Raw genomic sequence first — 15,053 nt, 5'->3', positions numbered from 1 at the left:
TGGGGATATTCACTGTTCCCAGAGGAGCTTTTATTATGAAAGCGAGCACTGCTCATCCGGAGCGATTGCGGAAGAGCGTTAGTTGTTGGAACAGCGCGTGGGACAGTGGTGCGGCATACACAGGCTCGTAAATCAGGCTGTAACTGAATCTTCCGAGCCAGGTTATAACGTAGTGTGCTGATGTGCGTCCAATAAGAGGAAACCACATCTGCACATCTGCACATCTGCACATCTGTACATCTTTACATATTAACCTCTCCACCTGCATCTTACCTGGCCCGGTTGCAAATACTGCCAATCTTAACCGCCAGTGAAATTTACCTGGATAATTCAGAGAGTACCAGTCTGAGTGATGAACGGAACAGCACTCAGTTTGTTCATGGCTCTGGGTTCAGTAAAGGAACACTGATCGTACTCCTCATGATCTTGTTAACGCTGGCTCTCCCATCTAATGATTGTTCATGTGTGCCCAATAAACGGCTTAAATTGACCCAATGCTCTCTGCTGTGTTCTGACCGACACCCTGGTTCACTGCTATACTTATTTGAAACTAGCCCCTTTCCTCTCAGAGTAGCCCTTCGCTACAGGATTCCTTGAATCGCTCTCGCAGACTAGAAGAATTAATCTAGAGTCACGAGAACCGTTTCTGTCGGACATGTCCGATTTGTGAACCGTTGAACCGGTTGCCGGTTCGTGAATCACTTCTTCTGACACGAACCGGTTGCAACAGCTTTTGATTCACGAACCGAAGAGCCGCTTCTTTTGGACACGTCCGAGTCGGTCGTGAGTGGGAAACGATGAGCTAATGATAGTGAGCATTCGTGATTAACCGTGAGGCTACAGAACAGTGTGGACAACTGATGCTCTGCTAATGTTACGAGCGCACGTGAACCTAGGACTTAAAATATATGGAGCATATATTTACAGTTTTAAAACAGTTGCGAAAGAAATATTAAAGTGGTGACCATATCTATTTTTTTCTGCATTTCGTGCAATCATTTGGTTTAATAATTATTATATTTAGCTAAATCATGCAATAACATCTGATTTACCTGCTGTCCTCTTGTCCTCGTGCAAAATGAAATGGCGGCCTCAGACAGATTGCAGTCATTTGGTGGAGGCGTGGCCTGATTTGAGAATAGGGTATGCACGTGTCGTCACTTTCCCACGTGAACACGCCGGAACGCGCCTGCTTGAGTGGTATAACACTGGGCAAAACAAATGGTTACAATATCAGGAAACGCAATTCCGCGCAACATTTGAGTGTCTAAGAAAACCTGATTCCATTGTAAGTCATAAGGTAGTCGTAAGGATCACCGTCGAGTCCAGCTGCTTGTAGTTTCAGCAAATAATTGCGTGTTTTAGTCCCGGTTTTTGTTCCTCCTATTGAATGCAGACATTTTGCCTTAGTTTTACCACTCAAGGGAGCGTGTCCCGGCGTGTTCACGTGGGAAAGTGACGTCAATGCATACCCTCCATACACTCTTGTTTCACACACACACAATAGGCTTGTTCGACTTGATGCGGCGCCGCATCAAGTCGAACAAGCCTACTGTCTTGCAGAAAACAACTACAGTATATGGGGAGTCTGCAGACCTGGAGCAGGCAGTTTTACGCCCATTGTTCCTTATTTCTCCAGTAGGGGGAGATGAACGACAAAATAAAATATTTGTAACCGAATCAAACTGTTAAACAAAAAAGTAAATAAATAAACTAAACTGAAAATGGAAGTGCTTCTGGACCAGTGAAAATTAACTATGGTAAAAGTGTTTTTTTGTTGTTGTTGTATTGGTGACTTGGCAAAATCAATCTTACTACAGAAACCATGGCTTAACTAACGATATGCAGAAAAGGTTAAAATATTTGTACATATCTACTAACGGTCTTAATACATAGCTTACAGGAGACAATTGATTTGCAATTGCAACTGCAATTTAGTGTTTTTGTGAATTGAAAAATTTATAATAATACAGTTGGATCAGATGTACAGTACAACAATAATATACTATAATCTACTGTGGCCTAGTAATATACAAATATACAGAAGACTTGAGTGTTTGTTGTGAATGTAGGCATGTATAACATTCAAGTTACATTCAAATATTAAGCATATTTAGCCCATAAGACATTAAGTGCAATCATATGAACCATCAATTAAATATCTGCCGTGCATTTAGAACAGTGACCTGCATGCTATTTAATGAAGAAAAACACAATTCACTGCTTTAAGACATTTCTAAGGTCTTTTATCTTCTAAGAAAAAACTGACAACTTTCTTGTGAACAACATTATTTATTAACACCATTATCAAAAACAGGATTGATGCTCATTATGGGATGGCTCTCGATAATGACTCCTATGGGTTGCCACTCTTCTTCAAAATGTTCTTAATCCTCCTGTCAAACTGCTCCCGCTCACTGATAAAAGAAAGTTTAAAGTTGTAGACAAAATTGTTATTGGAAAGAATGGCAGGATGTCATGCTTGACCATTTCTCCTTTATAGCATCCTTACATACCTTATGTCAATGACAGGCCCTTGTAGAAATTCCTCCTCAGCCTCCAGCATGGTGAGATTTTCCAAACCAGCAAGGGAACAGATGATGGACTATCACTAGCCACTGCTGTCATGGAACGGGAAGCAGACGAGGTGGTGGCTGAGTCCCGAGGGAACACAGCCAGCCGTGAACGCAATGTCTGAATCGTCATCCACCCGCAGTGCGGGCAGGACGTATCAACAAAGGCTACCCCAACGTGCCGGGCGCCCAGACACTTGAGGCAGACATCGTGTCCGTCCCCCTCCTTGATGAGTGTTTTGCACCCACGAGAACAGTGGGACATGCCACACTGGAGAAATTAGCTCTTTTAGAGAAAAACCTCGAACACTTCTGGAACTGCCGAGACACCCAGGGGAAGTCGCTGCAGGAAGGGACAGTCCGCTGCAAGTCTCGAAGTTGATCATGTGTGAAGGCTCTGAAGAACAAAAGGTGAATGAATGCAGCACGCCGTCTCCCTTTCAGAGGTGGACAGTAACGAAGTAAATTTACCTGAGTACTGTACTTAAGTACACTTTTTGAGTTTCTGTACTTTACTTGAGTATTATTTTTTCTGAGTACTTGTACTTTAACTTCACTACATTTGAAAGACAAATATCATACTTTTTACTCCACTACATTTATAAAAAGGTCCAAAAGTAGAAAATGGTTTCTATGCAGCGGGTTTTCCTGTGTGCGTAATTTATCTGGCATGCGATCTTCCAGGACCTTTTAATGTTGCCAAGTATTTCAGTTTTTCTAAGGTCGCGGTTTTCCGGCAAGCTTTAAATGGCCATTTAACAGATTTTTTTACGCAAATCTGGCAACTCTGGGATCTTCCCCGCTAAACTAATGTAAACACCTAAATAACCCCTCCCCCAACCCAATCACAACACGAGGGTAGCACAAATTTATGGGTAGCATAAATTGGCGGAACACCGGCTCTGCTACACCGTTGATAGCGCTTTAAAAAGGCAAATAGAACAATAAAAGAGGAAAAGGCACATGTTAAAGTGTGGTGTAATCATCTGTGTTACGATCAGTCAAAGATCGTAGAAACATTGTCATGAAAATGATCGGCATAACGGCTAAAAGGTAAATAAGCATCACATACACCTTGAGCTACGCGTGCGTGTTAACTTCTGATCTGCTGCTGTATCATTTAAAGCGAGAATGAATGACGTTTTTACTGAAGTAACTATAGTTGTATAGTATTCCTGTTGAAATAAAAACTATAGAACCCTGCCCAAAATACAACATAAAATGTAATGGATTTAACGGTAATAATGGGAATTGTAATATGGATACTTGTTGTCTACTTGTAGGCTATGGATTCTATTGGTGGGATGGTACCCAAACACACTACAAAGAGGAATTTAATTTAAAAATCTCATTCTAATTCAAAAATCCATAGTTTTTTTTTCAGCAGGGATGGTATTTGCAGTAAAACCACAGTATCCACAAATTTACCATTTTCTCTATATAGGAACCATATTCCAATTAATAATCTTTAGTAAAACCACAGCAACTAAAAATACCATAGTTTCATTATACTAGCTATAGTTTATGTTTGTAGTTAAATTATGGTAATACAAATGGTAATAAATCCAACAAACACGTGGCTTCTACACTTTACTATTTACAAGAACCTTACTACTTACTGGTAAATTGCTGCTAAAACTGGTTAAGGGAATATACAAAATAAAGGAACAGTGCTCATAAATACATATAGGCCTAGGGGCTAATGAGGATAATTAGGCTAAATGATAATACAGGATTACATCTAAACTAAACATACATGTGCTAAACATATGAAGCTCTTAAAGGAGTTGCTCACTGCCTGACTTTCCATAGTAGGAATAAAAATCAATGAGGGCAAATATAGAAGTGAACTACTCCTTTAATACAACTGATACTGTGAGCTACTCGGTGTATTCAGTAGGTTGCTTCAGAGGCACAAGGTATACGACAATAAAACAATGCACAACTGACATAAAGTAAATTTACTTTTAATAATTGAGTACTTTTAAAAGCACTTACTTCTGTAGTTTTACTTAAGTAAGAATCTGTCTTTTCAACTTTTACTTGTAGTGGAGTAATATTTGACCAGTAGTATCTGTACTTTCACTCAAGTAAGGAAGTTGTGTACTTCGTCCACCTCTGCTCCCTTTTATACCCGGATATCCGGGGACGGAGTCCGGCATGAAAATGTAATTCGCCAATTTCATCGGCCTTTTCTAAACTAGTCAGAAGGTTCTGTGGTGAGTCACCCATTGCCAGATCAGCGTCGCCATGGATAAGGGGGAAATCAGCATGACCCACCTGCCGGTTGTCAGCCCCTGCAGCTCGTTCCCAGGCTGAATAAAGCCGGGAGGAAAGAGAGTCTCGGTGAGCTATGACTCCATACACAACTCATGTATGTTGACCCTGTGTTCTCTAACAAAACAGATACCAGTCCCTGATGACCGGCAGATTCCGACTCTCCGAGCCAGCCGATACACATTCCCCACACAAGCTGTCCAGAGAGATCCTCACGAGCCACGCCATACCGCATACCCTCTCCCATACTTCGTGGTTCAGAAAGGTCTGCTATACTGTGTCGCTCAGAGGAGGGGGGAGGAAAAGAGACTACTGGTGGTACCGAAGTCAAAGACAGCCACCGTGTTGGAACTAGCCCACACTCACCCGATGGCCGGACACCTAGGGGCCGCCAACACGATTCAACACATCCGGGACCGGTTCCACTGGCCGGGGCTGGAAGGCGAAGTCAAGCGGTTTTGCCAGGGCTGCCCGACCTGTCAGCGGACATCACCGAACCGTTCTCCCCCCAGCCCTCTCATTCCTCTGCCCATCATCGAGGTGCCCTTCGAGTGCATTCTCTACCCCTGAGAAAGGCCACAGCAAAGGAAATATCGAAGGAATTCTTTCTCTTCTTCAGCCGGGTCGGCATCCCTTCCGAGATCCTGATGGACCGGGCGACCCCGTTCATGTCACGGCTGATGGCCAACCTCTGCCACCTACTGAAGGTTAAGCAGCTGTCTAGTTTAGTTAGTCCGTGTTCCTGTTTTTATCTTTGTTATTTTCCCCATCGTGGGTTCTTGTTTTATTATTAAAGTCCTGTTTAACCCCTTACCTCCTGTCTGCACTTGGGTCCTCTGTCTCACCTCACCCGAGAGACATGACAGAATGATCCAGCCATTCTGGACCCAGCAGACCGAGGGATCTCAGAGGGAGGGGTTGATGCCGCCGGACTCCCTTCGAGGGTAGAGGCCGCTGGGCTCCCATCCAGAGTCAGGACCACCGGACTCCCTTCCAGGGTCGAGACTGCCGGAACCCCGTCCAGGATCGAGACCGCCGGGCTCCCTTCCAGGGTTGAGGTCATCGGGTTCCCCTCCAGGGTCGAGACCGCCGTGTCCTGTTCCCGCCACAGATCCCTGCCGGCATCCCAGCTGGTACCCAGGCCTGTCGAAGTCGACACCCTATGTGTTTGTGTTGTTCCTGTCCTTGTTTGCTGCCCAGCTGCCAGAGAGCGCTGCCCAGCCATCGGAGAACGCTGCCCAGCCGCCAGAGAGCTCTGCCCAGTCACTGACTTCCCGACCCGTAACGTCGGCATCCAGGCCTGCCCAGCTGGTGATAGCCGGCCTCCCAGCCATGTACTGTCCAGCCGGCCTTCCAGTCGGCGCCATGTATTGTCCAGCCGGCCATCCAGCCGGCGCCATGTACTGTCCAGCCGACCATCCAGCCGGCGCCATGTCCAGTCCAGCCGGCCTTCCAGCCGGCGCCATGTACTGTCCAGCCGGCCATCCAGCCGGCACCATGTACTGTCCAGCCGGCCTTCCTGCCAGCGTCATGTGTTGTCCAGCCAGCCATCCAGTCGGCACCATGTACTGTCCAGCCGGCCTTCCAATCGGCGCCATGTGTTGTCCAACCAGCCTTCCAGCCAGCGCCATGTACTGTCCAGCCGGCCATCCAGCCGCCGCCATGTCCTGTTCAGCCGGCCATCCAGCCGGCACCATGTACTGTCCAGCCGACCATCCAGCCGGCCCCATGTCCAGTCCAGCCGGCCTTCCAACCGGCGCCATGTACTGTCCAGCCGGCCATCCAGCTGGCACCATGTACTGTCCAGCCGGCCTTCCTGCCGGCGTCATGTGTTGTCCAGCCAGCCATCCAGTCGGCACCATGTACTGTCCAGCCGGCCTTCCAATCGGCGCCATGTGTTGTCCAGCCAGTCTTCCAGCCGGCGCCATGTACTGTCCAGCCAGCCATCCAATCAGCGCCATGAGTTGTCCAGCCGGCCTTCCAGCCGGCGCCATGTACTCTCCAGTCGGTCATCCAGCCGGCGCCATGTACTGTCCAGCCGGCATTCCAGCCGACGTCATGTGTTGTCCAGCCGGCCATACAGCCGGCGCCATGTGCTGTCTAGCCGGCCTTCCAGCCGGTGCCATGTCTTTGTTTGGAAGGCCAAAGCCGACCTTGGCGAATCCGTGGGGACCGGAGGGAGTTCCGCGTCGGAGGAGACCGCAGACGTCATCCCCGGGTCACACCTCACCCACTCGCCACAGGCTCCGCCAGGAGAACCGGGGACCGTGGAACTCAAGCCGAAGGGTACTGAGTCCCCCCGGGCAGCGGCAGCCAGGACGAGGCCCTCCGGAGCGGTCGACCGTGGGGAGAGGGCTCCGAGTGGAACCTCACCCTCGGGACTGTCCCGGTTGGCCACGAACCTGACCATGTCCGCTAACCCAAGGGGAACCAGCAGCCTCTTCTCCAACGGGGCGAGGCGCTGAGTGAGGCAGCAGTTGAAGATCACCTTCAACTCCGCCTCGCCAAACTCAGACGACCTCGCCACCGTCGAGAATGCCCCGGCGAACTCCCGGTTCCCGTAAATCCCCTGACGGAACCCCAGCAGCAAGTGGGCTTGGGCGGCCCGCGAGGACGACGCCGTGCCGTCCTTTGGCGCTGCCTGCTGGGTTCTGGCTGGCTCTGTCATTCTGTCACGGTTGGCAGGAAAGAACCCAAGCGCAGGCAGGCAGTGACGGGGTTAACAAAAAACAATACTTTATTTATTAACAAAACACAAAACAACACACCCTCGATGGGGAAAACAGAACAGCGATAATACAAAACAAAAGACTTCCCGCAAGGGGGCAAAACAAAAGCAAGAACAGCAAACAAACCAAACTAAAGAACACTAAAACAACTTACTAACAAAACCGGATCACAGACAGGACAAGGCAAGACGATGGCAAGAAGCAGCACATAACATACGTATACACAACGCATACAGATACAATGACAGAGCACAGGACAATGAAACATGAGGACTATATAAAGGGGAGGAAATCAAGAGGGAACAGGTGTGAGACATGAACTAATCAACAAGCAATAAAGAGGGATACAAAAGGGCGGGAAAACAGACAAAGACCTGAGAGAGTATCGAAGACCGAAAGGGTCAAAAAGACTCTCTCCACACATAACCAAAGACTTTGTCATGGCTCTGCTACAGGACCAAGAAAAGCATAACTAAATGAAGCAGAGCCATGACAATTATGTGCCCAAAGAATGAGGTCAGCTGACTACCTGAATATACTGAATGACCAGGTTATTCCATTAATGAGTTTTTTCCTTCCTGATGGCACGGGCATAATCCAAGATGACAATGCCAGGATTCATCGAGCTCAAATTGTGAAAGAGTGGTTCAGGGAGCATGAGACATTTTCACACATGGATTGGCCACCAACGAGTCCACGCCTCAACCTCAAGACTTTGCGCAGCGGTCTGAATCTCCCATCATCAATACAAGATCTTGGCAAAAAATTAATGCAACTCTGGACTGGAAAAACATCTGGACATTGTAGAAGCTTATCGAATCGATGCCACAACGAATGCGTGCCGTAATCAGAGCTAAAGGTGGTGCAACAAAATATTAGATTGTGTGACTTTTTTTGGACAGGCAGTGTATGTAGGCCTAATAGGTATGTTTTGGGAGTAACGTAGTAAACCAATCAAAGCCTCACCTCCCATTCCCTTTTGATTGCCAGTTGCAATCGCGCCATGACGGATTCGTTATTTACATGGCAGAATTTGCAAGCAGCAAAACGGAACGCTTGTCTAGCAAGGAAATGGCACATATTATTTTGTGTACATAAAGATAAAAATCTGACTTGTCCTGTAGATAGTCTCCTTACATGCTTTAACCTTGTGCACGAGCAGACCATCTACAGGACAAGTCAAATTGTTATCTTTATGTACACAATAATATTTGTTTACATTGTAATCCTTTCATTTTTAATATTTGGCATGTTTGTGTGCTGCTGCCCCTCTTTGTGTAATAAGCAGAGTGTGGCGCAGTCTATTTCAGTTGCCTCAAAAGAGCAATGCGCAAAAGAGCAATGCCTAAACCCACCACACTTTAATTTTTTTTCATTTGCCATTTAAACAACGTGGCGCATGACGTGGAATTGATACCTGCGTTGGGCTGAAACTAGCAAAAAACACCGCCGCATTGCCCCAGGTGTATAGGGCCCAAAGACTAATTATTTTTATACAAATAAACAAGACTTTAGAAAATTAAAGAATGTTTTCATGTCTGCGTCATATTTCAAAAAAGTTCTGTGTGTGCTTCTGTGTTTAAAAAGTAATCACGCAGATCATAAACATTTACCTTAATATAAATATATTTGTTTATTTATTAGTAGGAGGTTTGTGTTTTTCCCATCAAATATTGTTTTGTATTTTGTTCAGGCTTAAACAGGATGATGTAACATTTAGGTGCAAATATACAGAATAATAACGCAAAGCTTGAGGCTAAAATAGCAAATATCTCCACAGCTACAGTAAATTTTCCAGGAGAACTGACATAAGCTGGAATAAATGTGATCCACACAGCACAGAATATGAGAATACTGAATGTGATGAATTTAGCCTCATTGAAGTTATCAGGCAGCGTCCGAGCCAGAAAAGCCAGAATAAAGCACAAGAGAGCCAGTAGACCAATATAACCCAACACAGCCCAGAAACCTACAGTAGAACCCAGACTGCACTCAAGAATGATCTTCTCTTCATAATATTTCATATTCTTATAGGGAAAAGGAGGAGAAATTGTTAGCCAAAGCATACAGATAAGAACCTGTATAAGTGTAAAGGCAAGAACACTGAGTCTCTGTTGTACAGGCCCAAACCATTTCATGACATTACTTCCTGGAAGTGTGGCCTTAAAGGCCATTAACACAACTAATGTTTTACCCAGAACACAAGAGATACAGAGGACAAAAGTGATCCCAAACGCTGTGTGACGTAACATACAGGACCACTCAGTGGGGCGACCAATGAAAGTAAGTGAACAGAGAAAACACAGAGTCAATGAGAAGAGCAGCAGGAAGCTCAGCTCTGAGTTGTTGGCTTTTACTATGGGGGTGTCCTTCTTACTGTAAAACAGGACTGTGACCAGAACAGTTATTCCGACACCAGACAGTGAGAAAAAGACCAGCACTATACCCATAACTTCTGTGAATGACAGAAACTCTACAGCCTTTAACTCACAATCAGTGTTCTCAGTATTAGACCAGTAATCCTCTGGACACTGCATGCAGTTATTTGAATCTGAAAAAGAGATTGTGATCACTATACTGTATGTAGAGACAAAAAATACTTTTCATTTATAAACTCCTTTGATAAGTTGTTGTATATGCAACTGAATCTAGAGAGCAACTAATATATTTGTAAGATTTTCTTTATTTGGGCTGAAGTTTACCTGTCTCATTACTGATTTCTCCATCTGCACATGGAATACAGTCATAACAGCAGACAGGTCTTCCTTTCTGTACAGCCTTCCTAGTGCCTGGAGGACAACTCTCACTGCACACAGACCTTGGCTTCTACAAGAAATGATATGGAGAATATGAAAATTTCTTACATTTTATTTCTTATATTTTATCTATATATGCATGTATGGGTTTTGCACTTATCACAGGTACATAATACATATAAATTGAATTGCCCTGAATTTATTGTTTTTACTTCACAATAAGTATGTAGTTTTAGGGACTTTATAAGCATAAAGTAACTTTCTTTCCCACTTTGGGTGAGAAGTGTGTAAACGTCACAATAAATCATGCATGCAAACAATAAACCATTTAAAAGCACCAGACGTATATCTATTTTTTAATAATCCAGAAAAGCCCGGCAGTTATGAGATAGCTAATAAAATAGGGTGAAGTCATGACAAAACCTGATTGTTGGATTCAAATGCTGTATTGTCAGATCATCTTTGAGGAAATAAAGTTTTGGCCGTTCGGCACCTGGAACCTTCACCTGCGAGATTTCTTTCTACATTAAGATGACCAACTTTCCTCAACAAGAACACAGTTTTGCAAAGCGTTGCATATTTTAGGAACAAAACCGTGCAAATCCACAAAGGAAGCTATGAAAACTCTATTATGAATATTCTAAAACAGCACAATAATTGATCAGTGATCTTTCAGAGGTGTAAAGATATTTTTAATAATGTTGGTAACTTGTATTGGTTTTGTGTCTATACAACAGAAGTGTTGTTTGCTTACCAACATTCTTCAAAATATCTTCTTTCGTGGTGTGCAGAAGAAAGTCATACAGGTTTGAAATGACAAGAGGGTAAGTAAATGATGACAGAATTTTCTTTTTTGGGTGAACTATCCACGTACAGCAAACGAGCGGCGTCTTGTCTTGCCTTCTCAAAAGAGCAGTAAATTGCTTCCCACTCATTCTCCTTCACAACTCCTTCCTGGTGGAACATTCTTCCTAACTCAGTCCGGTCAACCACATCTCTCACAACATTCAAAAAACGACTTAAAACCCATCTCTTCTGTGAATACTTGACAGACAAATGAGAAAAAAAACTAACCCTCTCTCTTTCTCTCAACAGGTAGTGTTGGCTTTTGTTGAAACTAGTAACTTGGTATTAGCACCTATTGTATTGCTCCTGTATGACATATCGCTTATTGCTCCCTGAACTCTCTGTAAGTTGCTTTGGATAAAAGTGTCTGCTAAATGTAAATGTATGAGATGATATATACATTTAGTCAAATCATCAATATAGTACGATATTGCTTACATCCAATATACACATGTAATTTGTTTTTTTTACTGTACTGTACTGTTTTTAGTTATTTATATTTTATATACATGATATGTTTCAGCAGTTGATGAAACCCTGTTGGATAATCAGGTTATTGTCATTTACCTGCAGCTGTCCTCCAGCCCAGATGATGTTTTCAGTGTTAAGCACAAAGCGCTGGTCAGGGGGAAGTGAGGCATCAAAGTAACCCACTGCTTTAAACTGAATTGATCCATCAGAGTCCTGCTGCCAGTTCACAACTTCATACTGGGCTACTGCACCACCAGTGCTGTCAAACCACACACGACCTCCAAATTGAACTGTGAAATTAACCTTTTTTAGAGCCTCAACCATCTAGTACAAAGACAGATTTGATAGTTGACAGCCATAGTGACAATTCAACACATTAAAAATTGTAGGGATGATTTTGTGAATAACAAATTATCTTTTTTTACCTGCTGTGGTTGTATGGTCAGGTTTTTCTCACAACCTCCTTGTTCTTTGCACTTCAGTAGACTGCGTAGTGCATAAGCCACAGCATACACTGCTTTGTAGACATTACTTATATATCTATCAGGTGCTTCTTCAGTGTAATTTTTCAGCACAAGTAGGTCTTGATATTGGCTGCAATTTAATTCAGCTTGAGATAAATTCCCATCTCTTCGTGAGCATGGTAAAACTGTGTCCCAGAATGTTTTCATAACATAATCTAAAAACCCTTCAACAGAGATTTTGCTCACTGCAAACCCCAGTGACCCTTTCATTACACGAAAAGTGTTTGGAGTGATCAGAGCCTTTGAAGTTATCCATCCTACTACTCCTACCATTTGGAGGCCTGTAATGTTCTGTATACTTAGCTGCTCAACTAGTAATTCCATCTCAAAAAATGAAACAAATGCCACAATCACTTTTGCTGTGCCTTGTTTCATTGTTTTTACCACTTTTTGGAGTCTTTCATATTCTGTACGGTAGAATTTCACAGAGTACTCTATGCAAATCCCCTCCTTCTTGGCTGCATTCAGAAACATTTCCATTCCATAGTTTCCATAGTCATTGTCACTGTTCACAGCTCCAACCCAAGTCCAGCCCAAGTGTTTGACCAAAACTGCAAGTGCTCTGCTCTGATGATAATCACTAGACGTAGTCCTGAAGAAAGAGGGGAAATCTTTCCTATTACTGAGACACTCACATCCAGCTGAGGGACTTATCTGAAAAAGAAATCAACGTAAGCAATGAACAGTAATAAGTTGCATAACTGTGTCTAATTTGTTATTGCCTCTTACCACTGGTATTTTAAAAGGTCCTGTGGTTCTCGACAGAATGACTGTGGTGGCAGACTCTGTTTCTCCTATGATAGCATGTATTGGTGTCTGTCCATTGCATCTTTGACCTGCTGCAAACTCTTGTCCATTCATCACTGCCATAATTGCACTCATAGAAGACAGTCTTGAACCACATGTATCATATATTCTATAGCCAATAGAAACATTTGGTAGTAAAATTCCATTCCTGTTAATCTCCTCAACTGTAAAAATCAGCATCTGAGCTAGCCGAACGTCTCTCAGAGTCACACTGTAAAATATTAAACCAGCAGGTTAAAAACAAGTGTTTGAGTTTACATGATCTCCTCTAACGTTTCCTGAATATTTTCCAATGTTACAAACCTGGAGCATGACAAAGGTTGAGGTTTTTGTGTGAACGCAAATAAAGGTAATGTTTCTTTACTGCGAACTGCAAAAACTGATCCAATAGTTACATCACCTTCCTTCGAAAATAGCGAGTATTTAGTGTCCCCCATCATTTGGCAAAGAGTGTTTTCCACCTTTGCATTAAGGTGATGGAAAAGCAGAAGTGTGTATAGGAAAAAAAACATCCCAAAGAATGAGCTCGCCTGCAGGTGCAAAATGCAATGCACCAGATTCTATAATTGCTGTTTTATAGAAAGTTAATAGGGATAAACAATACGTAGCCAATGACCTCATCAAGCAGGGGTGAGATGTCAGTGTACCCTCTTGACATTCATTTTTATTAAAAATAAATTAAAACATAAAATAAGTGTTATTGTCAATCATCATTAAATTTTCAGTTTATAATTATAATAGAAATAATTTGGGTAATAGTTATACTAACTAATCTCAAAATATCAATTGTAATCTCCCAGCATTATCCAGAGGTATATGTGGCTTGTTCACTTACATGAATAAAACAGATAATACAAAATTGATTAATTCTAAGGCTCGTTTAGCCTCTAATAAGAGAGTGGCATCAGGCCTCCTTGCTTTAAATTCTGTTTTCCATCAGGTTTGTATATCTCCTCAGAAACAGGTTCCAACTCTGAAGTCTCTGTCTGACACAGTTTTGAGAGCAGAGAGTTCTGTTAATAGATACTTTCTTGAAAATGGGGTACTTTTTGGAAATGTTCAGCCCAGATGATGTTTTCAGTGTTAAGCACGAAGTGCTGGTAAAGAGGCAGTGAGGCATCATTATAACTCACTACTTAAACTGAATTGACCCATCAGAGTCCTGTTGCCAGTTCACAAGTTCATACTGGGCTGCTGCACCACCAGTGCTGTCAAACCACACACAATCTCCAAATTTAACTGTAAAATGTGATGTACTTAGTTTATATTAAATTATACTTTCTATCTACCCAGTTCAACACCTCTCCCTTGCCTTTACATGTCTACTATGGGTTGATGTTGTGTTCTTAAAAGATAGAACACAAATTGTGAAAGTAAATAATTGTCTTTCACAACAAAAAAATATTAATACAGGTGTCGCACAGAAAAATATGCATGTTTTGAACAATCTAAGGGTGAATAAAAGATGACAATATTTTCATGTTTGAGGGAACTGTTACTTTGCGTTTACTTCATCTGCAGCGTAACATTAGTTCTATCTAGTCAGAAAAATCCAGTTCGCTGACTGTCTGAAGCAATAATAAAACATGATAAATCTTAAAACTGAGGACCCATGATGTACTGGCCACCACTGTCAATGTAAATTTAGGCTGGTAAATCTGATTAGGATAGCAATGAAAACTAGATAGTAAAGTTCGAGTACAAACCTTATGTTGGCTTGACAAAGTCTGTCCTGAAGAGTTTGAAATAGTTTGAAAGGTTTTATTGTTAAACTTTTTCTAACATGATGGAAAAAATATTGTGACCCCAGCGTGTTAAAACCGGGCTTAGTATGTTGTTAGCATGGTTAGCATGTTACTAGCATGATTATAACGACACATGGGCGTGGCTTGGAATCTGCAATTGATAATACTCTAAGCTATGAGTGAAACGAACCAACCCCCGTGTCTCTATGATGTTCTGATGCAGAGATATAGGTGTAGCTAAATGGTTGCTAGGCTAACATGTTTGGTTGCTATGGGCGTGGCTTGGCATCCGCACTTGATAATACTCTAAGCTATGAGTGAAACA

The 15,053-nt window shown here is 43.0% G+C and overlaps 1 protein-coding gene across 1 annotated transcript; it reads right to left on the bottom strand.

Annotated features, from left to right (window-relative positions):
• Positions 1–9,219: 9,219 nt before the first annotated feature.
• LOC130562981 (extracellular calcium-sensing receptor-like) lies at positions 9,220–13,513 on the bottom strand. Its single transcript, XM_057348350.1, has 6 exons — positions 13,287–13,513; positions 12,906–13,194; positions 12,078–12,830; positions 11,749–11,976; positions 10,282–10,405; positions 9,220–10,130 (listed from the first exon to the last, which is right to left on the bottom strand). The coding sequence occupies exons 1-6, from the start codon at positions 13,493–13,495 to the stop codon at positions 9,220–9,222; spliced, it is 2,514 nt and encodes an 837-aa protein (XP_057204333.1). The 5' UTR covers positions 13,496–13,513.
• Positions 13,514–15,053: the final 1,540 nt, after the last annotated feature.

This window comes from Triplophysa rosa, linkage group LG12 (assembly GCF_024868665.1).
Source record: "Triplophysa rosa linkage group LG12, Trosa_1v2, whole genome shotgun sequence".
Classification (NCBI taxonomy): Eukaryota; Metazoa; Chordata; class Actinopteri; order Cypriniformes; family Nemacheilidae; genus Triplophysa; species Triplophysa rosa.
This window is presented reverse-complemented; position numbering and strand designations above follow the sequence as displayed.

Coding starts and splice junctions, on each gene's coding strand:
- LOC130562981 (XM_057348350.1), bottom strand. CDS start 13,495: ATGTTTTTTTTCCTATACACACTTCTGCTTTTCCATCACCTTAATGCA. Junction 13,195..13,286: donor CAACCTTTGTCATGCTCCAG/GTTTGTAACATT, acceptor AATATTTTACAG/TGTGACTCTGAGAGACGTTC. Junction 10,131..10,281: donor AGAAATCAGTAATGAGACAG/GTAAACTTCAGC, acceptor TCTCTTTTTCAG/ATTCAAATAACTGCATGCAG.